General features: G+C 47.0%; 1 protein-coding gene across 5 annotated transcripts in view; it reads right to left on the bottom strand.

The window, feature by feature from the left end:
• Nucleotides 1–25,000, bottom strand: part of RCC2 (regulator of chromosome condensation 2) — a 34,124-nt gene extending 9,124 nt beyond the window's left edge. Inside the window, exons 1-10 of one of the 5 annotated variants that reach the window (XM_083628739.1) lie at nucleotides 24,789–25,000; nucleotides 19,474–19,859; nucleotides 13,867–13,960; nucleotides 7,839–7,982; nucleotides 6,130–6,261; nucleotides 4,811–4,899; nucleotides 4,167–4,281; nucleotides 3,478–3,644; nucleotides 2,548–2,728; nucleotides 1,582–1,687 (exon numbers count right to left, since the gene is read on the bottom strand). In XM_083628739.1, coding sequence (XP_083484865.1) covers nucleotides 1,582–1,687; nucleotides 2,548–2,728; nucleotides 3,478–3,644; nucleotides 4,167–4,281; nucleotides 4,811–4,899; nucleotides 6,130–6,261; nucleotides 7,839–7,982; nucleotides 13,867–13,960; nucleotides 19,474–19,821 — 1,376 coding nt within the window. In that variant the 5' untranslated portion in view covers nucleotides 19,822–19,859; nucleotides 24,789–25,000. Of the gene's footprint in view, nucleotides 1–1,581; nucleotides 1,688–2,547; nucleotides 2,729–3,477; nucleotides 3,645–4,166; nucleotides 4,282–4,810; nucleotides 4,900–6,129; nucleotides 6,262–7,838; nucleotides 7,983–13,866; nucleotides 13,961–19,473; nucleotides 19,860–24,435; nucleotides 24,661–24,788 lie in introns of those variants that run through there. The other 4 variants (XM_083628740.1, XM_083628736.1, XM_083628737.1 and 1 more) reach the window with 4 other exon arrangements.
• Nucleotides 25,001–26,049: the final 1,049 nt, after the last annotated feature.

Below are 26,049 nucleotides of genomic sequence, written 5' to 3'. Positions count from 1 at the left end.
AGGTCCAGTCGTGACCAACTCTGGGGTTGCGGAGCTCATCTCGCTTTATTGGCCGAGGGAGCCGGCGTACAGCTTCCGGGTCATGTGGCCAGCATGACTAAGCCAGTTCTGGCAAACCAGAGCAGCGCACGGAAACGCCGTTTACCTTCCCGCCGGAGCGGTACCTATTTATCTACTAGCACTTTAATATGCTTTCGAACTGCTAGGTTGGCAGGAGACCTTTATTTTATTGCATAGCAATTAAAACGATAGAAGTATTACAGAAAAAGCTTCCATTAAAATTATTTTATATTTATTAATTCAGTTCTCTATTATATGCTTTGATTTTTTATTTACTATTTTTTCGTATCACTTCATATATTATTATTATTAAACAATTTCTTAGGTGATTTCTCCCTCGGTACTTCACCTGCCCTTTTCGTTCTTTTATTTTTCTCTTTCATGGTTGCCATGTTCTTTCGGAAGCTTGTTTAGACCAAGTTAACGGCCTTTTAAGCTTCCTCTATGCGGATAGGAATTCACTTTTTGAATAATAAGAATTATGTGTTCCCAGAGTTTCAAACAGGAAACCTTTCCAGGAGACGCTGGGGACTGAACCCGGGACATTCTTCATGTCACAAAGATGCTCTAACCACCTGATTTCCATCTGGCCTGCTTTTTGTTTGACCACTGCCATGCCCCAGCCCATTTTACCCATCACAACAACTCTGCAATGCAGATTAGGCTGCAAAAGCATGATTCCATGGGGTTTGAGAAGAGGTTTGGGCCTGAGCCCTATCCCAAAGCACCACACCATTTTATATAAAACCACCTTGGTTGCAATTCAGCAGGAAAGAGGCACGATATAGATCCCTTTAAAGCAGATGGAAACAACTTTCTTCTAGATGGACATCTGCCCCCTTACAAACTGCCCCTCAGTTTGCTTGCTTGCTTAGAAGCAAGCCTCTCATTTCCCGATAATCTTCTTTCCCCGTTGCTAAATGGCTGAGACGCCAGTCCTTCCTTCATTTTCCAAGCACACCACTGTCTGCAGGAGGTTAAGCCCATTAGCAGGGGGATCTTGAGACCAAAAGTAACAGAAGCAGATTTTAGAGGCTCCCCCAAGCCCTGTCAGAAGAGAAAACCACTCTCTTGAAAGTGACAATTAGCAAAAAGAAAGAGAGAAGGTGAATGAACCCCAAACAGATTCAGCCATCAGCTCAAAATAATAATAATATATCAGCATGCAAAAGGAGATGGCTCTTTGTAATAGCTTCCATTAGAGGCCATTAGAAAGGAACCTCTATGCCCCTTTGCGCATATCAACAGAAGAAGAGAGGGAGCGAATTTATAAGTGGAGAAAAGGAGAGGGCTTGAGGGCACTTAAGCTATTGCGGTCAAAGTGAAACTTCTCAAGTTTCTAGCCCTGAAGAGAATTTCGTTGCATGGTGAACACAGATGGTCAGTCCTGTTAGAAAACCCTGGCGTCTGGGGTGGGGTGGGGTGGGGGGAAAGCAAGGTTGACTCTGGGTGAGACTGCTTGTTTTTGTTGTTTTTTAAAGGCACCTTTTCTCTCTCTCGTAGAAAATCACAACTTCTTACCCACAAGCCAGACTGCGGATTTTCCAGCCGCATAGATCCTGCACAGTTTTGGGGTACATTGTGGACTCCCGGGAGGTGTTTGTGGCTCCCCAGAAAAACAAGCCTCCTGTAGAAAGGGGAACAAGAGGGGGTTATTGAGTCTTATGGTTAATATACATGGCACACTGGACTACTGCAATGCGCTCTTCGTGGGGCTACCTTTGAAGGTGACCCAGAAACTGCAATTAATCCAGAATGTGGCAGCTAGACTGGTGACTGGGAGTGGCTGCCGGGACCACATAACACCGGTCCCGAGAGATCTGCATTGGCTCCCAGTACGTTTCTGAGCACAATTCAAAGTGTTGGTGCTGACCTTTAAAGCCCTAAACGGCCTCGGCCCTGTATACCTGAAGGAGGGTCTCCATCCCCATCATTTAGCCCGGACACTGAGATCCAGTGCAGAGGGCCTTCTGGCGGTTCCCTCATTGCGAGAAGCGAGGTTACAGGGAACCAGACAGAGGGCCTTCTCAGTAGTGGTGCCCGCCTTGTGGAATGCCCTCCCTTCAGATGTGAAGGAAATAAGCAGCTATCTTAACTTTAAAAGACATCTGAAGGCAGCCCTGTGTAGCAAAGTTTTAATATTGACTGCTGTATTGTTTTTAACACTCGACGGGAAGCCACCCAGAGTGGCTGGGGAAACTCAGCCAGATGGGCGGGGTATAAACAATAAAGTATTATTATTATTATTATTATTATTATTATTATTATTATTATTACATAGTTGGGTCTCCCTGGCAGTCTTAAACCAACACACACCTCCAGCAAAAGCTGTGCAATAATCTCTTCCTTTCTTTTGCAAATAGTGCGCATACATCTAATGACGGGGCCTTCTTGGTGGTGGCCCCCTAGTTGTGCAATGCCCTCCCAGGAAGGCGGTGTCTGCAGATGGGTTTTGCAGTCTGAAATTTGACAAGGCATGCAGCTTACCTGTTTCGCTAATGGCGAAGGAGCAGGTGTAGCCTGCGTAGATCTGCGCTGCCCCACGGCCAGGGAAGTCGAAAAGCTTCACCAGTCGGGGCACCATTTCGTCCCTCTGCTCGGCGTGGCCCAGACGGCCGTAGCCCCCGAAACCCCAGGAAAAGACACGTTTCTGAGAGTCCAAGACAAGCTGGAGGAAGAAAGTAGGTGAGGAATTGAAAGGAACCTGTGAGCTTGCCAAGGAAGTTGGTAAGGTTCGTTACTGAGTTATTTGAAGCTCGACAGATCAGCCTTCTTTCCCAGGCCAGGAGAAAAATGGCAAAAACGGGGTATTTATCGGGACAGTGTGATTTTTGCAGCTGCTGTTGAAGTTGCAAAACAATGAATGAAGCACGGAATGGAGCAATGGAGATATTTCTGGAACAACAACAGAATATCAGCTCTGCCCAAGGCATGATGGAGAACAGCAACAACCGGGAAAAGATAGATATAATATTTTACAAGGACAGGAAGGAACATCACAGACAGAATAATTGCAACACACAGGAAGAACAAGGATGTAGTTTGAATGCTTCACCTGTAAGTTTTTAAATCATTTAATGTGTCGATACAAATGGAAGTCGTTAATACTGCAGCTGTCGTATAAAGAATTGTTATTTTGACAGCACTGTACTCTGAAAATTTATTATTCCCAAAATGAAACTTTCCTCTGGTTGTAAATATTAAGATGATGCCAGCAAGAATGAGTCTGTAAAAAAATGATTTGAATCAAGTCTTACTGACTAGTGACTTAAATCGTGATTCAAATCGATTTGATTTAAAATCGAATCCACCCTGTCTGCACCCAATGCAGTTTTCCGGACTCCCAAGCACTTAGGACGACAACCTCTCATTGGCCGCAACGGTCAATCTAGGCAGCAGAGGACGACCAAGTCTTACCGTATGATTTGCCCCGCAAGCAACGTCCCTCACCACAACATTTGGCACCGGCAGGATCTGGCCATCTTTCGTCTTCTCGATGAAGATGGCGACACGGCGGGGAACCAGCTCACAGTCATACTCTATCCTCTGGGCTCGGGCGATGAACTTTCCGTCGGAATTGTGCCCTATTTTTTGGGGGGGGGGGAGAAAGAGAGACAGACAGACACTAAGGGAACCAATGGAACAGACACAACAAGGAAGCAGAAGGCTCCCCTCTCCCAGTCCCCCCCCCTTAAAGGTAAAGGTAAAGGTACCCCTGCCCGTACGGGCCAGTCTTGACAGACTCTAGGGTTGTGCGCTCATCTCACTCTAGAGGCCGGGAGCCAGCGCTGTCCGCAGACACTTCCGGGTCACGTGGCCAGCGTGACGAAGCTGCTCTGGCGAGCCAGAGCAGCACACAGAAACGCCGTTTACCTTCCCGCTAGTAAGCGGTCCCTATTTATCTACTTGCACCCGGGGGTGCTTTCGAACTGCTAGGTTGGCAGGCGCTGGGACCGAGCAACGAGAGCGCACCCCGCCGCGGGGATTCGAACCGCTGACCATGCGATCGGCAAGTCCTAGGCGCTGAGGTTTTACCCACAGCGCCACCCGCGACCCTTCGCGCCCCCCCTTACGCCACCAAAATGCGGAGGAAATTAACAGTGTACCCAGCTGTCCATATTCGGGGCATCCAAATGAATACAAGTTCCCTTTGCAGTCCATTGCCATGCTGAACTCGGCCCCACACGCCACCTTTGTAATCGGCTGCCCGTTGTACATGATCTATAAAAAAAAGGGGGGGAGGTTAGAAAAAGCTGAAAGACACGCCAACCCTCAAAAAACCTCTCCCAAAGGTCACACGCCTAGCTTATAGGCACAACTGTCTTGCAATTCATTAGGTCTGCATAAACTGTACAGTGGTACCTCAGGTTAAGTACTTAATTCGTTCCGGAGGTCCGTACTTAACCTGAAACTGTTCTTAATCTGAAGCACCACTTTAGCTAACGGGGCCTCATGCTGCTGCAGCGCCGCCGGAGCCCGATTTCTGTTCTCATCCTGAAGCAAAGTTCTTAACCTGAAACACTATTTCTGGGTTAGCGGAGTCTGTAACCTGAAGCGTATGTAACCTGAAGCGTATGTAACCTGAGGTACCACTGTACGTCTATTACTCTGATCGGTGGAACTGGTACTGTTAAAGGTGCCACAGCAATAATTCCACATTTGTAAGAAATCCACCTGGGTATAGGGCGGTATATAAATTCAATAAATAATAATAATAAATAAACAATAAGGATGCAGTCCCTCTGCCTACCTGTGTGGGGCTGGGAACGGCGTCGGTCTGATTGCCCAGGCCCAACTGACCCATCTTGTTCTCTCCAAAGGCAAATACAGAACCGCTCTCTGAAACAGAAAGGTTGGACAAACAACTTTCCGCTTTCACACCATGCTACAGAGACCCACAGCCAAAGCCCTCCCTCGCCCCACTGCTTGCTTTATTTTATTTCGACAAAGTAAAAATCATAAATAAATAAGAATAAAAATGTGCACCTCACCCCTGAGACCATTCCACTTTAACTATCCAACCTCCCGAAATCTCAACACCTCTTGCGATGGTTTGACCCCTTTCCGTTTTAACAATACAAATTCTACAAACACCTTCCATATCTCCTCGAAATCATTTCTCCTGCGGATTCCCCGTCTTGCCTTAATAGCACGTTAATTCATCCTTAATCGCTATATCCCACACCTCTTTATACCATTCTTCTATTCTGCTTGCCCCTTCCATTTCCTAGCTATCATAATTTGTGCAGCTGTCAATAAATTTGTGAGCAAGTCCTTCACAGCCTGCGAACCTCCCACCCCATCGTAAATTGATAATAATGGACTTTCTGTCAGCTTTAACCCAGTGATTTCTGTTATCTCCTTAAACACCCACTGCTTTTGACTCTGTGGCCCTTTCAAAACAGCAGCAAAGGAAAACTGCCTATGTCAGAACATGGGTCAGCCAACCTCAGGATTGGCGACTCTGACCGGCAGCTGTGACTCTCCTGGGATCATCAGACAGGTGAGTTTCCCAGCTCTGCTGCCTGGATTGAACCTGGAACGTTCTGGATGCAAAGCACATGCTCTCCCCTCCTCCCTGCGAGCCATGGTGCTTTCCTTGAAAACACAGCAAGTTTCCAGTCCTCATCGTTCTGAATAAAGCAGCACATGAAGATAGGAAACTGCCTTATTCAGAACATTGGGTGCACTGCGCTCAGCACCTCCTACACTGACTGGCAGCAGCTCCCCAGGGATTCGGGGAAGAGCCCTACCAGGAGACACCCCTGGGGATTGAACCACAGACCTTCTGCATGCCAAGCAGGTGTTCTGCCACTGAGCTATGGATTCCACACCTGCCGACGGCACCTCTGATTCCTAGGCCCTGTCCAAGACTTCCCTCTCCCGAACCCAACTCTGTGCCTCTCGTCGGAACAGCTGTTTCCCCACCGTAACGTTCTCCTCCTGGCTGCTTTCCCTCTGAGCAGCCTGGTGAGCATTCCGTGACATAAGAGCAGCTCAGCCAATAGCAGAGCACGGTGGAAGGCAAAAGCACGCAGGGACACACAGATTGGACAGAGCCTCCCCTACCTGTCAGGGCTAGTGTGTGGTTGCGGCCGCAGGCTGCTGAGACGACGGTTTCGCTGGAGAGCACTTCGATGGCCTTTGGGGCGTCCACGCGCTTGGTGTCCCCGTGGCCCAGCTGCCCTTTGTCGTTACGTCCTAGAGAGTTAGGCACACACACATACACAATGACTGCGAAGCCCAAATTACAGGTGTGCAACTTGCTTTTAAAAAGCAGCCGAATCGGGAGCCCAGCAAGCGGTAAATTTTGTGTTCTCTCAAAATCAGAACTTGGGGGTCCATCTAGCTCAGCGCTGCCCACACTGACTGGCAGCAGCTCTCCAGGATTTCAGACAGGCTCTTTCCCACTTTTCCCTGGAGATGCCGGGATTTGAACCTTGAACTCTCAGCACGCAAAACAGACACTGTGTCGCAGAGCTGCTGGATCTCACGAAAAATAAAGGAAGATTCTAGCCTTGTAGATGCCACTGGGTTCTTTTTGGGGGGGTTGTTTCCCAAAACATTTTTATTGATTTCACAAAAATATGCAATAAATGAACATAATAACACCCATACAAAAATGTATTACTCTTAATAATTTTTATGTATACATCCCTCCTCTTTCCAGAAGTCAGGCAGGTATTATTTATAATCTATTGTATGGTGTTTACTATCTGTTTTTGTCATTCGTTCCCCATAAGGTGCAATCACATGGCACCTTCTGCCTGCAAAGAATAAAGCCTCATCTAGGGTTAAGTGTTGTCTACACTGACCGGCAGCAGTATCCCTCCAGGAGTTCAGATTGGGAAGAGGGGAGGTCTTTCCCAACGCTACCTGGTGATGCTGCTGGGGTCTGCACCTGAGTCCTTCAGCATGCCAAGCAGCCACTCTAACCACTGAGCAACCTTCCCTTGCAACAAGCAGGGTTTTCTCCAACCAGTTTTAGCTCCAAAGGACATATATGAATGCAGAAGGCTCAGGAGACTTACGAATATGCATTTTTCAAACCACTGCAGCACTGAGCCTACTGCAAACCAGGGTGGACAAAAATCAGTGATTTTTAAAAAAATGATAATAATAAAAAAATCAGATTTTTTTTATTTAAATTGGATTTTTAAAATTTTAAATTGGATTTTTAAAATAAAATGCTTTTGGAGGAAAAATCTTTCTAAAGATAGTTTTCTATTAGAGTTACATTATAGTCCAAAGGCTATTCATCAGGAAATAAGGATTTGTTTTAAGTTTTTCATGTGTGCTAAAACTTAGTCTAAGTTTTTGTTTTTTAAAAAAAATCATTTAACCACACCAGTTAACAAACATATGCTATAATGTTATTGTTTTAGTTAAATAAATTGTTTAAACTGTTATTAAGGAAATGATTCTTTTTCTCCTTCCAATGAAGTACAGCATAAAAGTTCTCCAAATATAAACAGTTAACTTATTAAACCTCACAATCATTGGTCTATGTTATTTCTAATAGTATAACCAAATCAGTAATTCTTGATAGAACTGTAAAAACTACTCTGGCAATTTATTATTCCAAAAACGAAACCTTCACCTGGTTGTAAATATTAAGATGACGCCAGCAAGAATGAGTCCTTCTTTAAAACAATGATTTAAATCAAGTCTTACTGACCAGTGATTTAAATTGTGATTTAAGTCGATTTTATTTAAATGAAATCCACCCTGGTGTAAACTACCAAATGCAAACCCTGCGGGAGATTCAAGACACTCACCCCAGCTCCAAAGTTTTCCCTCGGTGGTGATGAGCAGGCTGTGAGCGGCGCAAGGCCCCGAGACCACCGTCCGGACTTGGACCCCCGAGAGGGAGCCATACCTGTGGGGCCCCCATAAGTTCTGGCCCAGGTTCCTGTAGGCGGCTGCAAGGGAAGGTGGCAATGGCTTAATAATAATAAACGACAGGAGGCAGTCCTGTCGAGAGCAGGCGTCCCTGATGTCCCCCCTCCTCTCAGTGCAAAAAGCAGATTTCCAATAGCACAAATTTTCCACCAGGCAACCCACAACAATTACTAATAAAAACAACACACAGTTCTTATCTGCTATTATGATGCTGTCACCTTAATCGGAAAAATGACTCAAAGCGACTAACAAAGGCAGCAAAACCGACCAAATCCATTACGAAAAACGCAAGGGATTTTGCAGGGATAGACCACTTCTGGCTCAGAGACCTGCACAAGTCTTGGGATATAAAAACCTTAATTATTTGGAGACCAGTTAAGCTATGAGATCGCCTTGCCCCATAAACGCCCGCTTGACCTCTTTGATCTGTGGAAATGGAACTGGCTACGAATACCACCTAACACCCATTAAACATTTGTCTTTTGAAATTTTATTTATGCTTTTCAAGTTTATACATTTCACTGATTTTACAATCGTTTTAACATTTCAAAACTTGACTTCCTTCCCCCTCTTTCTGCGGTTCCTTAAATTTATTTTTAGTATCGTCTGCATATCCAAATTAACTTAGCTCATTTGTTCATCTACTGTAAATATATACACTTATAAAACTGCAGGTTATTACAATAATCCTACCAATGTTCTTAAGTAAAGGTAAAGGGACCCCTGACCATTAGGTCCAGTCGTGACCGACTCTGGGGTTGCGGCACTCATCTAGCTTTATTGGCCGAGGGAGCCGGCATACAGCTTCCGTGTCATATGACCAGCATGACTAAGCCGCTTCTGGCGAAATAGAGCAGCGCATGGAAACACCGTTTACCTTCCCGCCGGAGCGGTACCTATTTATCTACTTGCACTTTGACGTGCTTTCGAACTGCTAGGTTGGCAGGAGCAGGGACCAAGCAACAGGAGCTCACCCCGTCCCGGAGATTCGAACCGCCGACCTTCTGATCGGCAAGTCCTAGGCTCTGTGGTTTAACCCACAGCGCCACCCGCATCCCTACCAACGTTCTTATCTATTTAAACTATTTATCTGTGGGTATTCAATAATTCTTTTATAAACAGTTTGTTATCTTGATTTGAGTTTTGCCATTTCTGCATATTCTATGGGTAGGCAAACTAAAACCTGGAATCCAGCCCGCGGACGGTCCGGGAATCAGCGTGTTTTTACATGAGTAGAATGTGTGCTTTTATTTAAAATGCATCTCTGGGTTATTTGTGGGGCATAGGAATTTGTTCATTTTTTTCTTCAAAATATAGTCTGGTCCCCCACCCCTGTTTTAAACAGTTGTTTTTAACTGGGCTTTTTTCCTCCCCCAATCATCTTGTCGTTTTATTCTTTTTGCAAACTTGATTTTTATTTTTTGTTATTCGCAACAAGGCAGCATGTACATTTTTTGAAGTAAGTAATATAAATTTAAATCCATTGCATTAATATCCTGCATTTTTCTTTTCCAAGGAACTCAAGGTTCTCCTCCTCCTCACTGAATCCACACAACAACCCCGTGAAGTAGGTTAGGCTGTGAGGCAGTGACCGGCCCCAAATTTCACCCAGTTTACTTTTTAGCAGGGTGGGGAGATTTTAACCCTGGCCTTTCCCAATACAGTGGTACCTCTGGTTACGTACTTAATTCGTTCCGGAGGTCCATTCTTAACCTGAAACTGTTCTTAACCTGAAGCACCACTTTAGCTAATGGGGCCTCCTGCTGCCACTGCGCCGCCGGAGCACAATTTCTGTTCTCATCCTGAAGCAAAGTTCTTAACCTAAAGCACTATTTCTGGGTTAGCGGAGTCTGTAACCTGAAGCATATGTAACCCGAGGTACCACTGTATTGGTCCTAGTATTGACACTCCAACCACTGCATCACACTGGCTCTCTATATTAACTGAAATACTTAAAAAAAAGGAAACTCAATAAATCTACACACACACAAAAATAAAAGACAGGTCTAGCTGATCCTGCACCCCCCCCTTTTGCACTAAACTAAAAAGTCCGAAGTGTTGCCACCATTCCTTACAGGGAGGGCTGCTCTATTTCTACCATGGCTAAAATCATCCTCCAGATGCAAATCCACAATTTTCTCCGCTGGGACGCAAAGGCCACGCATTTACACCTGCCCTCCAAATCAGAGGGAAAGCGTTGCATACCCACCAGAGCGGTCCAAATGATTCATAGGTCCAGCATCATTTGCTGCAGCTGGCAGCATCCTTCCCAGGTCTGTCTGTCTGTCTGACCTCTGTTTCCCACACTTCTTTGTCTAACAGGAAATTGCCAGGGGTAAACCCTCGGGCCCTTCTGCAATCGCAACATGCGCTCCATTGCCCTGTCTACATTTTGCAACCCCTCTCCCTTCTGCCAGCCTGCCTTTTTCTTTCTTTCTTTCTTTCTTTCTTTCTTTCTTTCTTTCTTTCTTTCTCTCTCTCTCTCTCTCTCCCTCCCTCCCTCTCTCTCCCGCCTGTCCCCAACCTTTTGTCTTCCTGGAGATCACAGCCTGAGCTCAGATGTCTTTTAAGCCAGACGCCAAACAAAGAGACCACAGTCTGAGCTGGGAGGCAGATGTCAGCTCCAGAGATAAGGAAAATCTGCAGGGTGGCAATGCTGTCCACCCCCCCCCCAATCTGCATTTGATACATACCAGCAGCTTAAAATGCGAGCCTTAATGAGCCAGTGAGCAGATCCCCCATCGGACAGCATCCTGTTCTAACAGTTGCAAATCTAGATGCTTATTATGGGAAGCTTGCAAGCGGGACCTGAGAGCAACAGCAATGATCTCCCCGCTTGAGAATCCCAGGGACCAGAATTTGCAGGTAGATTACCCCTGGATATGAGAGAGTCCCATCTATTTAGCATGGCTTCGTGTGCTGCTCTGGTTCACCAGAAGTGGCTTAGACATGCTGGACACATGACCTGGAAGCTGTACGCCGGCTCCCTCGGCCAATAAAGCAAGATGAGCGCCGCAACCCCAGAGTCGTCCACGACTGGACCTAATGGTCAGGGGTCCCTTTACCTTTAAACCTAGCAACATCAGTAGAGGCCTTCAACTGGAACAGACCTATAGAAAAAAGGTAAAAGTAAAAGGACCCCTGGATGGTTAAGTCCAGTCAAAGGCAACTATGGGGTGCGGCGCTCATCTCGCTTTCAGGCTGAGGGAGCCGGTGTTTGTCCACAGACAGCTTTCCAGGTCATGTGGCCAGCAGGACTAAACTGCTTCTGGCACAAGGGGACACCGTGACAGAAACCAGAGCACATGGAAACGCCATTACCTTCCCACTGCAGTGGTACCTATTTATCTACTTGCACTGGTGTGCTTTCGAACTGCTCGGTTGGCAGGAACAGAGCAACAGGAGCTCACCCTATCACGGGGATTTGAACCGCCGACCTTCCAATCGGCAAGCCCAAGAGGCTTGGTGGTTTAGACATCAGTAGAGGCCTTCAGGGGGACGCGGGTGGCGCTGTGGGTAGAACCTCAGTGCCTAGGACTTGCCGATCGTATGGTCGGCGGTTCAAATCCCCGTGGCGGGGTGAGCTCCCGTCATTCGGTCCCAGCTCCTGCCCACCTAGCAGTTCGAAAGCACCCTTAAGTGCAAGTAGATAAATAGGCACCGCTTTATAGCGGGAAGGTAAACGGCGTTTCCGTGTGCTGCGCTGGTGCGCAACCCCAGAGTTGGTTACGACTGGCCCGTACGGGCAGGGGTACCTTTACCTTTTTAGAGGCCTTCAGTGTAGGTCTCTGAGCACAGCAGTTACAGATTTTATATATAAATATATTTGGTACCCTTTTTTCACATTCTTTATCTTTCTGGTGCTCACACAACTCCCCTTAGCCAAGAAGGACCGAGCAGTAGTCAAGTTATGAACGTGCCGGATGATTAAATACTTTTCATCTCAAGAGAAGAAGAAAACCCAACCCAAATCAAAGCTCAGTTTTTCCTATTGTCATGAGGCCTAAAAGCCTTGACAGAAGAGCAGTTGATGGTAACAGAAATGGAAAGAAATACAGCACCATAAAAAAGAGATAAATAATAGGGCAGAGAAACCCCACCCGTTAAAACACAACCATTCAACAACAGAGGCTCCACGAGAAAATAATTTCAGGAGCAGCCTAGCCCTGAAAATACATGTTGCGACAACAATGCTTATAAAACGTGTTTAGATCAGCCTTGTCCAGTCTGGGGCTCTGCAGACAAAACTACAATTCCTTTTTTTTATAAGATATTTATTAAGATTTTTTAAAGTATTACAATAAAATAAAAAAATAACAAAAATACAAAATAAAAATAATTAAAAACACACAAATTTTCCATTGCTTATTTTCCTTTAGCTTGTTTCCCAGACCTCCTCATACCTCCCTTTTTTGTATTCCACCTCAAATTGTTGGTTCAGCAAATCCTTACCATTATGTTTTTACCTATTTATAACCCTTTTTTCATATTCTCTTAAAGCATTACAGCTGGAAACCACTTAATTTCTATCCAACATCATTCTAACATTCATTAATTTTACAATATTTCTGTAGATAGTCTTTAAATTTCTTCCAATCTTCTTCCACCGACTCTTCTCCCTGGTCTCGGATTCTGCCAGTCATTTCTGCCAATCCCAAAACTACAATTCCTACCAGCCCCGGGGGGAGTAGTCAGGGATAGAATCGCAGCCTTGGAAGAGATCCCAAGGGTCATATGGTCCAACCCCTTGCAGGGATCTCAGCTAATGCTGGGAGTTGTAGGGCAGACCCACACTCCACATTTAAAGCCTATCCGATGCACATGCGACTTCCTGGGAACCGCAGCGTGTTGAAGGTACTGGGAGTGACAGCTCTGTGAAGAGGAAACTACAGTTCCCAAATCACCTGGAGGGCGCCAGTTTTCAGACAGCTGCCCTAGATTGTGGGGAGCGGGCCATGCTTAACGGGCAGTGTGACAAGCTGAGATCTGCACATGCTCAGGGGCACCCTTGGCCTTCTGAAGTGTGCACTTGAACAGCCTTAGGCCCACGACAATGCAGAATGCAGGCCTAAGGGGCTGGTGTGAATTGTACCCCAATTCCCCGGAATGGTGAAGGCATGCTTAAAACAAACTTGTTTATTTAGGAGACCACTGTAAGCAGATGAATTCAGCAGAATTCTAAGAACATTTGTAATGTAACAAGTACTAAGGACAGTCTGGACAGATTTAAAATACAGTGGAACCTTGTGTTACGTACCGTCCTCCTTACAGACACTTCGGGTCACGAGCTCCGCTAACCCGGTAGTAGTTGCAAATTTTGCCCCTGGATGCAAGCGGAAGTTGCATGCTGCCGGCATGGCAGGCGCCATTAGCAAAAGTGTGCCTCATGTTAAGAACAGTATCGGCTTAAGAACTGACCTCTGGAACGAATTAAGTTCGTAACCGGAGGTACCACTGTACGGACTATGAAATAATATGTGGTTGAAAGCGTTGACAATAGGAGGGGATAGAGGGAAGTCTAGAGATTCAGAGAAAGCTCTAAATGCTGATATTTATCGGTACTCTACACTTGTAAAACCAAATAAAAATTATTTTCAAAAGTAAAACAAAACAAACTTGAGCAACATTGCACAGGCCAAATTTCCACCTTAAAAATACAGTAGAACCTCGACTTACCACCACCCCTACTCGCAAACAATCCGACTCGCGACTGCGGCAAATCCGGAAGCAAATACCAGGTTTGCCGCAATTTGCGCATGCGCAGAAGCGGCTTCTGCCGACTGCACATGTGCAGAACGGTGCTTCTCCCAGGGACCAAGATCAACTCACGAACGGACCTCTGGAACGGATTCTGTACGCGAGTAGAGGTTCCACTGTAATTTGGAAAAATAGCATTCTACCTACCTTGCTGCTTAGGCACTTCCTTACGGCCAATCAAGTCCCAGTTGGTGGCTCCAAATATCAGAAGCTGCCCTTTGAACTTGGATCCTTCAAGCTTCTATGAGGGGTAGAGAAGGTGGGAGAGAAAAAGAGAAAGAATCAGATCCAGCATTTGAAATTTGCCAGGGCTAAGTACGGTCCCCCAAGACGAATTAAGTTCGTATCTGGAGGGTCCACTGTTTAAGCTAAACAAGCTAAAACTTAGGGCCCCTCTCTCTTGGGGGCCCCCAAAAAATTTAAAGGGGAAAAAAACACTGGATGTACATTTCCAAAATATAAGATAAAAAACAAATAAGATAAAACCTACATGCAGCAACAGTGCTTTGTTTTGTGCAGGCTCCTATGATGTAAGTAATTGGCCCCGCCTGCTAGCCTGCTCCCTAAAATATCACGGGTTTGCTCATTTCTATATATAGGGTGCCTACATTCTGCATGGACTGGTTGCATGGCCACATATGCAAATGGCTTGAGATACCTATTAGGTCCATCAACTACCATATAGCACAGGGGTCAGCAAGCTCTTCTCGCCTCGGGCCGGTGTCTCCAGCGACGATCGCGCAGCAGGCTGGAGGGCGGGGAAGCGCACACCTGTACGCATGCGCACACACTATTTCCAGAATACTTCCGGGTCGGAGGCACACTAGAAATAGCATTTGCACATGCGTAGGAGGCCCCTGCGCACAAGCTATTTCCAGTGCTCCTCCGACCCGGAAGTGTGTCCCCGCGCCACACTGGTAAGAGCAGGCGGCGGCTACAGGGGTAGCCGTGGGCCAGATATACAAGGGTCTTGGGCCTTATCCAGCCTCCGGGCCGGACGTTGGTGACTGCTGCCATAGTATATATTCAACACAAAAACCAGCGACAATTTGTTGTTGACACAGGACAGCTGCACATATAAAAGGGCCCCATTACCTTCAGTAGCTTAGGGCCTCATCAAACCTAAATCCAGCCCTGTTCCTAACCCACCAGCCCACCTGATCCGCTCCACCCCAGACTTAATTTTGCAACAACAAATGACATTATGGCCAGCATTGTGTGCCTGGCATGGAAGCAATTCAGATCATGGCAAAGAGAGAGAGAAAGAAAACACTACAAAGAGAAACAGGAAACAGTGACAGGAAACGAAGCCGGCTTTGGGTGCTGTGTCTGGGTTGTGAGGGCAGGGTGTGGGTGCCATTCTGTCAGAAGGAAGTATAATAATACTAATTTTATTATTTATACCCTGCCCACCTGGCTGGGTTTCCCCAGTGATGCTCTGCTCTCCCCTCCACAGCTGGACACAAAGGTCCCAGACTGAAGTCAACAGGACTTCCTTTTGAGCAGACACACTGCAAAACACCCTAGGTTCAGGACGGATAACAGAAAGTACTTCTTCATGCAGCACAACTATGGAACTCACTGCTGCAGGAGGCAGCAACAGCCACCAAACCAGATGTCTTTAAAAGAAGACCAGGCAAGTTCCCTGAGAAAGGGGCTATCGATGGCTATTAGCCAACCATGGTTATGCTCTGCCTCGCAGTTGCAAGCAGCAACACTTCTGAATTTGAGTTTCTGGAGAGGACAAGGGGGGCAGGAAGAGGGTTCTTATACTCATCTTTTGCTTGCAGGTTTCGCACAGGCATCTGGTTGGCCACGGTGAGAACAGGAGGCTGGACCAGATGCAACACGAGCATAAAACGCTCTCTCTCTCTCTCTCAACCAAGTCAGGACCCAAACCTTGACTACAGAAACACAGACTGGGTGTACACAATTTCGTACGCTCTTTCTGCGAACCTGGGATTTCCTTTTATTAAAAAAAAGTTTTAAGAATGTAAGAAGGGCCCCACTAGATCTGGCCAATGGCCAATCTTGATGTATAGGTAAAGGACCCCTGGAGGGTTAAGTCCAGTCAAAGGCGACTATGGGGTGCAGCACCCATCTCGCTTCCAGGCCGGTGTTTGTCCACAGGCAGCTTTCTGGGTCATGTGGTCAGCATGACCAATCCGCTCCTGGTGCAATGGGACACCGTGACGGAAACCAGAACGCACGGAAACGCCGTTTACCTCCCCGCCGGAGCGGTACCTATTTATCTACTTGCACTTTGACGTGCTTTTGAACTGCAAGGTTGGCAGGAGCTGGGACAGAGCAACGGGAGCTCACTCCGTCGCGGGGATTCGAACCGCTGACCTTCTGATCGGCAAGTCCAAGAGGCTCAGTGGTTTCCACCCGCTTGACCTAAATCTCGGTGTAGCGTCCTGTTCTCCCAATGGATGCCCCGATGCCTGTTACGAGATGCTACCAAGCAGGATCTGAGCATAAGAGCAACCCTACTTGCGATTCAGAAGCCTAACTATCTCTGACAGTGGAAGAACGGAAGAGCTGGCAGCTGGATCAGGCCAATGGCTCCTGTGGTCTGGCATCCTCAGGTGCCCCTTAGGAACCCGCTACAGGGACCCAAGCACAAGAACCCTCCCTGTCCTGTGGTTTTCAGCAACTATTATTCAGAAACATTACTGCCTTTGACTGCGGAGGACAGAGCATAGCCATCATAGTTAGAATAATAATAATAATAATTTATTATTTGTACCCCGCCCATCTGGCTGGGTTTCTCCAGCCACTCTGGGCATCTTCCAACAAAGTTTAAAAATACATTAAAATGTCACACATTAAAAACTTCCCTAAACAGGGCTGCCTTCAGATGTCTTCTAAATGTCAGGTAGTTGTTTATCTCTTTGACATCCGATGGGAGGGCGTTCCACAGGGCGGGTGCCGCTACCGAGAAGGCCCTCTGCCTGGTTCCCTGTAGCTTTGCTTCTTGCAATGAGGGAACTACCAGAAGGCCCTCAGCGCTGGACCTCAGCGTCCGGGCAGAACGATGGGGGTGGAGACGCTCCTTCAGGTATACTGGGCCGAGGCCGTTTAGGGCTTTAAAGGTCAACACCAACACTTTGAATTGTCTCATAGAATAGTCTCATTGCCCTTTGCAAATTTGCCCAATCCGCTTGCAAAGCCATCAGTTGGTGGCCATTGCTGCCTCCGACAATCGAGCTGTGTGTAAACACCGAGGAGGAGTACACACGAAACAGAAGCAACAAGGTTCCTATGACTGGATCAGGCCAGAGGGAGGGGCCCTCTTAGTCTAGCATCCTGTCCTTTGGGGCCACTCAAAAGGAAACCCTCAAGGAAGACCCCAAACTCTGCCCATCGGCAGTTGCCAGCAATTGGCAATCGGTGGCATCCTGCGTCACACTGCAGAAGAACATCGTAAGAGTCCTGCAGGAGATGGATCAGGCTGGTCAACCACCTTAGTCCTCATAATGGGAAATCTGCAAACAAGCTCCAACCCCAAGAGCAACGCTCTGCTCTTCCTGGGACTTCCAGCAGCTGGCAATGAGGAAGCAAGTTTGGTGCTCCTGCAGCCAAAACGCAGCAACTTAAAAAAAAAATTAGCCCGGCCGTTTTAACAAGCAAGAAACAGCCCGCTGTTTTTTGTTTTTCCCCCTCCCAATTCTCCCTCCTCCCTCCACTGCGGTCTTGCCTTGGCAGGCCTGGAGGCAGACAAAAGGCAGAGGAGGAGGGGGGGGAATGTGGGAGTTTGCAGACAGGCCCTGCTGTCCGGAGGGGCCGGGCTTCTCTGCTCTGCAGGAGGACTTCCCTTACCCAGAGAAAGGGGGTGGGTGGGCCCCCACGCGGTCAGACAGGGAAGCCTCCAGCCCCTCCTAGCGGGCGGAGGGCAAGCATCAGCATCAGTGTCCTCACGTGGATTCCCAGAGCCAAGGAAGGGAGAACCTCCCCCCCAAAAAGTGGCCTTATAACACAGGCATGCCAGTCCTAACATCTTGAATCGCTGCATGCTACGTCTTTGGGGTTTGCAAACAGCAACAGATGCCAACTAACACTAGCACCCCCCCCAAGTTCTCCAAGTGTGTTGTGTGATTTGGGGGGGGGGGCTGGGGGCGGCAGGAGGAAGTTTGCTAGTTTGCTGCTCCAATGTGCACACAGTCTATATCTGATGGAAACTGCAAGTGGATGAAATTGAGAAACTCAAGATCATTGCCAGAGGAATACAGAAAGGAGGCTTTGAACCATTTGTCCACCTGGCCCAGTGTTGTCAACACCGGCTGGCAGTGGCTCTCTAGGGTTTTAGGAAAGGGGTGTCTTTTCCTACCTGGAGGTGCTGTTGGGGACTGGACCTGCGTCCTTCTGCATGCAAAGCAGGGGCTCTCACGCTGAGCTATGCCTCTTCCCACAAAGACACAGGAATTTAGGAACCTGCTTTATACTGACTCAGAGGACTGGTCTGCTGCCTAGCTCAGTACTGTCGACACGGACTCGCAGCAGCAGCTCCGCAGCATTTCAGTCAGGGAGCCTTTCCACCCATACCTGGGTGATAGCAGGGACCGTATGTGGGGTTTTCGGCTTGCAAAGCACTACACCACAGCCCTTCCCCTAAAAAAAATCAAGCAAGATTCTGGTCCTCATTGTTCTGAATTTAGGGCCAATTTAAATGGAACGGGGCCTTTTCAGATCCAAAGCCTCAGGTAAGGGGACAGTCCCAGTTGCCTGAACCAAAGTTAGCCACGTCAATTAATTTCAATGGGTCTACTCCAAGTAGGGCTGGCACTGGCTTACATCCTCTTATCCCTGAGCTAGCTACAGGTTTTGCCTGTCGTTTCTGCACAAGTATCTACCAGCACCCCATTTCCCGTGTCTGCAACCCCTGCAAAGGAAAAGGGAGATGGTAACAGGATAGGGGAGGTTCCCATGCTCTCCGCCCCCCCATCCCCAAAAGATGGAGGGAGCCCCATATCTGCCTTCAACCTGTTTCCCTCCATACATTTGGGGTCCAAGCACCTGACCAATGGCCTTGATGGCTGGGACTAATGGGGTTTGGAATCCAACAACATTCTGTGTGAATGAGGGAAGGCTGCCCTATAATTTCCAGCCCCCAAAAGGGGAGTCCCTGTCTTCTTCCCCCCACCCCACCCCACCTCAAACAGCTTTCCAAGTAGACTCAGCCCCTCCACTCACAACATACTCCTTCCTTCTCAGTGATTGAGACCCCCTCTGCCAATATTCCCATCTCTACGTTATCCACCCTTTCCCCTTAAATAGGGGGTCGTCAACTCCTAATCTCTCCTCCCTAAAACAAGGTATAACCCCCCCTTCAAAATATCAATGCTCTGCCTACCTCTGCCTAAATACAGTGGTACCTCGGGTTAAGAACTTAATTCGTTCCGGAGGTCCGTTCTTAACCTGAAACTGTTCTTAACCTGAAGCACCACTTTAGCTAATGGGGCCTCCCGCTGCTGCTGGAGCACGATTTCTGTTCTCATCCTGAAGCAAAGTTCTTAACCCGAGGTATAATTTCTGGGTTAGCGGAGTCTGTAACCTGAAATGTCTGTAACCTGAAGTGTATGTAACCCAAGGTACCACTGTATTTTACCCCTCACCCGCCAAATCACAGGGTCCCCAACTCCTAATCCTTCCCTCCTAACACAAGGAAACCCCCCAAACAGGTAGGTCCCCCATCACAGCACCTCCCCAGATATGAACACCCCGCAAAAAACAGCAATTTTGGGAATATCTTACAATGCGTTCCTTGCTGTGTTCCGGCTCGCTGACCACCACGGCGGCCTGCGGAGACTCCTGGTTTTGGGGGGGCTGCTCCCCGCCGCCCCGTCCTCCTCCTGCCCGGCCTGGCTTCTTGCCCCCTCCTGCCGCCACAGGGGGAGGTGGCAGCGCCAGCCCGTCCTGTTCGTCCCCACTGCTGCCGCCACCCCCGTTGCTGCTGCCGCTGCCCCCTCCGTCCCGGGCCTTTTTCTTCCCCGGAGGGGGCGCCCCACGAGTCAGGGCGGACCGCTTGCGCGTGCCTCCAGTCCCGTTGCCGGCACCGTCCCAGGTGGCCGAAGAAGCCGCCGTCGCTTTCCGCCTGGGCATCCTGGTCGCCCGCCTTCGATCTCCCTGGATCGTCCCGCCTGCAAAAGGGGGGGGGATCAATTGGGGGGGGCAGAGAGAGGAAAGAGGTGTCACTGCAGAATTCATTTCACTTTTTCATCTACGTCCCCCCTTTCCCTCCAAGGAGTGCCTGGTTCTCTCCCCCATACTTTAAACCCAACAACAAGCCTGCGAGGTAGGCTTTAGCCGAGAGGTGGCCCCCGAGGTCGCCCAGTGAGCTTCACGATGGCCATGGCGGGATTTGAACCCTGGTCTTTTCCAGCTCCTAGTCCTACACCCTAACCACTAGGCCACCACGACATAACTGAGGTGTGTCTTGAACCCTTTTGAGTTCATCACTGATTATTATCTGCATTTTAATACATTTGTTTTCAATTACACCGTTTCGATTCTATTGGCATTTCATTATTATTTTTTAAAAAAATACAATTTCCATTAAATTTTCTGTTTTACAATTTAGAATACTCGTTTAAGCGTCCTTAAAATATCATTGACTTTCTTTCTTCTCTTTCCATGGTTCATATTTTACATAAACCAAACCATTCTGTATTCCATTATTACATCCATCAAAACTTATTTAATCGCTTAATTACTTTTTTCACCATCGTCTTTTAAATGTTTCCCAGCTTTTTGTACTTTTATCCGCCTTGTTTTCATTTATTGTAAACTGTTTCGAGTCTCGGAAGAAGTCTCAAAAAAATGTTATAAATAGATGCTTTTTGCCATTTTTACTGAAAATTGCATTGTTTTATTTTTTGAGGGTTTTTCCCCATTACCATCACAGGGTGTATAAATTTTGTGAAATTTATAAATGAAAACAGAACAGCAGAGTGTGAGTGAGAGAGGAAACTGAGGCAGGGGCTCCTAGCCCTCTTCCCCTTCTCCAAATACACAATTTCACGGACACTATTTATTTATTGCCTTTTTTTCCTTTAAGGAACTTAAGAAGGCATGCATAAGTTCTCCTCCCCATTTCATAGAATTGTGAAGTTGGAAGCAAACACAAGATCATCTTCACAACAACCTGTGAGGTAGGTCAGGCTTGAGATTGAGCGACTGTGGCCCAAGTCAGCTTCGTGGCTGAATTTGAACCCGGGGTCCCTCCCAGGGCCTAGTCCCAACACTATTTAAGCACTACAAAAGTGAAATTTATTTTATTTCATGGAATTTATATTCCACTTGGTGGTTTAAGGGAGGGGGGGGGAAGAATCACTCAAAGCCTTTTACAAAAAAACCCTATTACCCTGCCCGTTCCTTTTTCCTGCATATTTTTAAAGAAGGTGGCAGAACTCTCTTAAAATACACAGCAATGAAAAGTATCATTTGTTATGAAATGGAGGGATGGACACCCCCCCATTCAAATGCTTAAACCCCACCCCAATGAAGTGTTTTGCAGAGGGGACCCAAAAACTACCAGTTCAAATTATTGGGGGGGGGTGCCGTTGGTAGTAAATCACCCTCTAAAATTGGCTTGTTGGTGTTTAAAACAAAAACCAGAACAGCTGATTTTTTATTTCCCCCCCCCCCTTTCATAAAACTTTATGGAGAAGGGGCATTTTCACCCCCCCAAAAGGCTCTCAAATTGTAAGTACATGATCTACCTTATCCCAATTCTTCAGGGAAGTGGGGTGAAGTAGAGTGAACCCCCTCCCATGCCAGCCTTGAAAGAGGGGGCATTATTATCTCCCCCCTAAAAAACCCACATTGAGAGGTACAATTTAAACCTCCACAGTCTTCCCAATTTGGAGGAAACTCCTCCATTTAATTATAAGTGGGGTTTATGGGGAGAAGATCCCACCAATTTGGCTCCCCACTAGGAACCCTTGGGGGGGAACCCTACCCCAGAAACCCATTACAAGGTGCACCCCTCAAACTCTCACCCCCACAAAAAACTAGGGGGGCAGGAGCAGTAACCCCACAGCAACTCCTGGGGCCACGAAGCCAAACTTTTGTGTTTGTGTGGTAGGGAAATATAAACTCCCATATATGAAAGAGGGAGCGATAACCCCACAAAATAAAGATGGGGGTTATTTTTTGGGGGGGGACACGGCTGGCTAATAGCTCAACCCCTCCCCAAACATTAAACCGCACATGGCCTTTAGAAAATGAAACAGATTTGGCCAGCCAAATAGATGGAGCCCCTCCACAAAATATCTCTACCCCGCAGCGAAAAAGCGAGAACCCCAAAAAGATATCGGGGTGAGAATCCCCATAAATATTGGGGAGGTGGGAAATAATGTCATGGGCTAACCCTGGGGTCAGCAACCTTTTTCAGCTGTCGTCCCTCAGACCATATGGTGGGCTGGACTGTATTTTTTTGGGGGGGGGGGGGAATGAATGAATTCCTATGCCCCACAAATAACCCAGAGATGCATTTTAAGTAAAAGAACACATTCTACTCATGTAAAAACACCAGGCAGGCCCCACAAATAACCCATAGATGCATTTTAAATTAAAGGACACATTCTACACATGTAAAAACACTTTACATGTGGGTTGGATTGAGAAGGCGATTGGGCCGTATCCAGCCCCTGGGCCTTAGGTTGCCTACCCCTGGGCTAACCCCATCCTAACAGGGTGGGAAACCCCCCAATAATTTACTTATTTGTGTTTTAAGTATGGAGAGGGGGGACCTAGATAGCCTGCTCCCCCCCCCAATAATGCAATATGTGAGGCAGGGAATTGATTCCCTTTCACATAAGCACCCTCACAAGTCACAAAACCAGAGTTTGGCGTGCGAATAGGGGAAACTAGGCCTTATAGACACCGACCCCAAATAAAACTTATCCATTTTGTTGCCGTTCAAGAGGCTTGCTCCAAAAAGCACGCCACACAAAGTGGGGCAACCCATTCCAACACAACCAGCCCCCTAGCATGAAACCAATTTCTCCCATTTTGGGGGTCCTACAGTTTTAGAGCTGCAAGGGAACACCCTCTGACACACACACATCCCCCCATTTCCACAGTCCTCCTTCCCCACCCCACCAAAACAGGTTAGGGGATACAGAGCATGCCATTTTTATATAAAAAAGGAGGCTGGATGCTAACAAACTCACAGTCTATCCCTTACAAACACACACACAAAAATGGCCCATGCTTCTCCAAAATTAAAGAGGGAAAGGGTTGGGTTTTTTGTGGCAGGGGGGACACCTCACAGGAAAACACAGCAACTCCCCATTGTAGGTCAAATATAGGGCTAAGAGTCCCCCAAATAACCCGACACCCCATAAAATATGGGGGAAGCCCAGGCTCCTTCCCCAGTTGTTTCAAAAAAAAATCTATTCATTTGTTCCCCAAATTTAGGCATATATATATAGATATATATGTGCTCCCTAAGGACCCCCTATAAAATAACAAGAGGGTGAGTCAAGCCCCATACATTAAAACTGAGGGTTTTTTGACCACACAACCCCCATTCAATGGAAAGGAAAAGACCCTAAATATCCCCTCAAAGTTACCCCTTTAAATATATGACTCCCTCCCTCCAATTTAGCCTTTCCCCCCAGTTTTAAACCAGGGAATTCCCCCCCTCCCTCAGCAAAAAAAACACACACAAGAAAAAAAAACTTACTTCTCACTGTCTCAGTGTTTGCTACACTTACAAGAGGGGAGAGACTCGCCCAGCAATTTTGGAAATTTAACTATTAAAACTGACCTGCACCAACACACCAGATTTCATTAAACAGATAATGCAATGAGAAATTGGGAGATAATGCAAGGAGAAATTGGAAGGGGTGTCCTCCGCAGCCCGATTGCGCCCCAACAAATAAATATCTGGAATAAATACACAACTTTTCATTTGCTTTTAAAAAAAACAAAAAGGACACCCAGCTGTTCGCCCCCCCCCCACCAAAATGTATTGAAAACAGAACAAAGCGCAGGAAGGGGGGAAAAGGAAGCCCCTTTCCCATCAACGCACAGCAGTTTGCAATCTTAAATTTGGAAAGAGGGAAAAAGCCCCCACCTCGTGCAAATGCACAAAAGTGTTTAACGAAAGCATTGCAACACAAAACCGGATGGATTCTTAAAAAGTAAAAGTCTTGGGAGAACTTGTTCCTCTCCCCCGCTATCCGAAGTATTTTAACATTTCAATTTCAAAAAAAATAAATTAAAATCAGATTTAAAATGAGAAACTCTTTCAGAAAACTACACACCCATTGTTTTGGGTGGAGGGGGCCAACCCTCTCAAATACAAAAAGAGAGAGAAAGACTTTGAATAAATAAGAGACTATTTATAATCCTACCTGATTCTCAACTCCTTCCTGTTAAAAATAGTAATAATCTATTATTGGCCCCCCAGGTGGAACTAAATCCGCGTCTTCCCCCCCCCCTCCCCAAACCCGGTAACAAAACACCCAATTCTCGGTGCAAATAAATAAATTTCAACCGTCCCGATTTCCAGTCCTTTTTTTGTTTTTGTTTGGGCCTTTGCTGGAAAAAGGTAAAAAAGAAGAATAATTTCCCCCCATCCCCTCAAAAAAGCACCCCTGCCCCCAAATCTTCAATCACCCCCCACTCCACCATTTTTTTTAAAAAAAATGTGCTAGTTTGCAAAATCAGGAGATGGAAAAAGAAAAAAGAAAACACAGAACAAACTTTAGCTTTCTTGGGTCGTCTTATTTCCCCCCCCCTCCCGCTTTCAATCAGAAATACCGACTGGTTGGAATCCTCCTCTTGCAAGATGTACGTCTGAATGCAGGTTCCGAATCTTCCCGCATCTAATTCGTGCCCCCCCCCCTCCAAAAGCCCCGGCTGCCTCTTTTTTTATATATTGATTGCGAACAATGGGATCTCTGTCTGTCTCCGATTAAACCACGTGGATCCGCCTTCCTTCCCCTTTTTTTTTGAAAGGGGGAAAAAAATCACCCCCTCCTTACTCCCCCCCCCCCCTCCGCGCATCTTGCAAAAAAAGAGAGAAAAAAACCCCAAACACATCCGCACACACTCACACAACTTTCTTTGCAATAGCAGTTAGGATCAGATTTCAAGCTGGGAGGAGCAGCCGCCTTGCAAAATGATTGCTTTTAATTATTAGGATGGTTTTGAAAAGAAAGAAGTAAAAAGAGAAAGAGGGGGGGGGATCTCTTTTTTTTAATGTTTTGGACTACTTCCTGTGGAAGGGCGGGGGGGAGAGGCAGCTCCTTAGAGCCCACCCACCAGATCCACTTAAAATATAAATATGAGCCGCGCTGCATATGCTACAGTAGAAAACAAGAAACACATGTATTAGCAGGAAAGGAAGAAGACGAGGAGGGGGGAAGAGGGAAAAAAGATCAGCCAGAAGAGACTCGCTTTATCAGCACAGCACCGCCTTAAGGGCTGGATGACTGCAGAAGAAGGATTTGGGGTTTTGCTTGGTTTTGCTTGGTTTTGGAACAAAAGAAAGTGCTTTCTGATAATACTGTTTCTTAGTTTCCCATTACAATCCAACAATAGCCTCCTTATAGCAACACCCATCTATAATACAATCGTTAATACAGTGGTACCTCGGGTTAAGAACTTAATTCGTTCTGGAGGTCTGTTCTTAACCTGGAACTATTCTTAACCTGAAGCACCACTTTAGCTAATGGGGCCTCCCGCTGCCGCCGCGCGATTTCTGTTCTCATCCTGAAGCAAAGTTCTTAACCCAAGGTACTATTTCTGGGTTAGCGGAGTCTGTAACCTGAAGTGTATGTAACCTGAAGCGTATGTAACCCGAGGTACCACTGTACCAATAGTTCAAATACCAAATGTAATAAACAAAAATCTGCCCTTATTCCCTTATAGGGGACACAAGAGCCCTTACACAGTGGTACCTCTGGATACGAATGGGATCCGTTCTGGAGCCCCATTCGCATCCTAAGCAGAACGCAACCTGCGTCTGCGCAGGTCGTGATTCGCTGCTTCTGCGCATGCGCGTGACGTCATTCTGAGTGTCTGTGCATGCGTGAGCGGCGAAACCTGGAAGTAACACGTTCCGTTACTTCCGGGTCACCGCGGAGCGTAACCTGAAAACGCTCGACCTGAAGCGACTTTAACGCCGAGGTATGACTGTAGAGCCCTTTGTAGGTTCTCCATCGGTCGGAGAAAATAACAGAGACCAACCAGAGAATATTGAGAAGCGAAGCAGCTAATAATTGATTGTTGATTTATTGATTGTTGCAACAGGCTGCTCCCTTCATCTGCAGGAAAGGAGGAGGACCCAGAACAAAGGTGTGCCTGCCCTTATAT

The sequence above is a fragment of the Podarcis filfolensis genome (genome assembly GCF_964270895.1).
Source record: "Podarcis filfolensis genome assembly, chromosome: 8".
Taxonomy (NCBI): domain Eukaryota; kingdom Metazoa; phylum Chordata; class Lepidosauria; order Squamata; family Lacertidae; genus Podarcis; species Podarcis filfolensis.
Note: the sequence above shows the minus strand (reverse complement) of the source record. Positions and strands in the feature narration are given on the sequence as shown.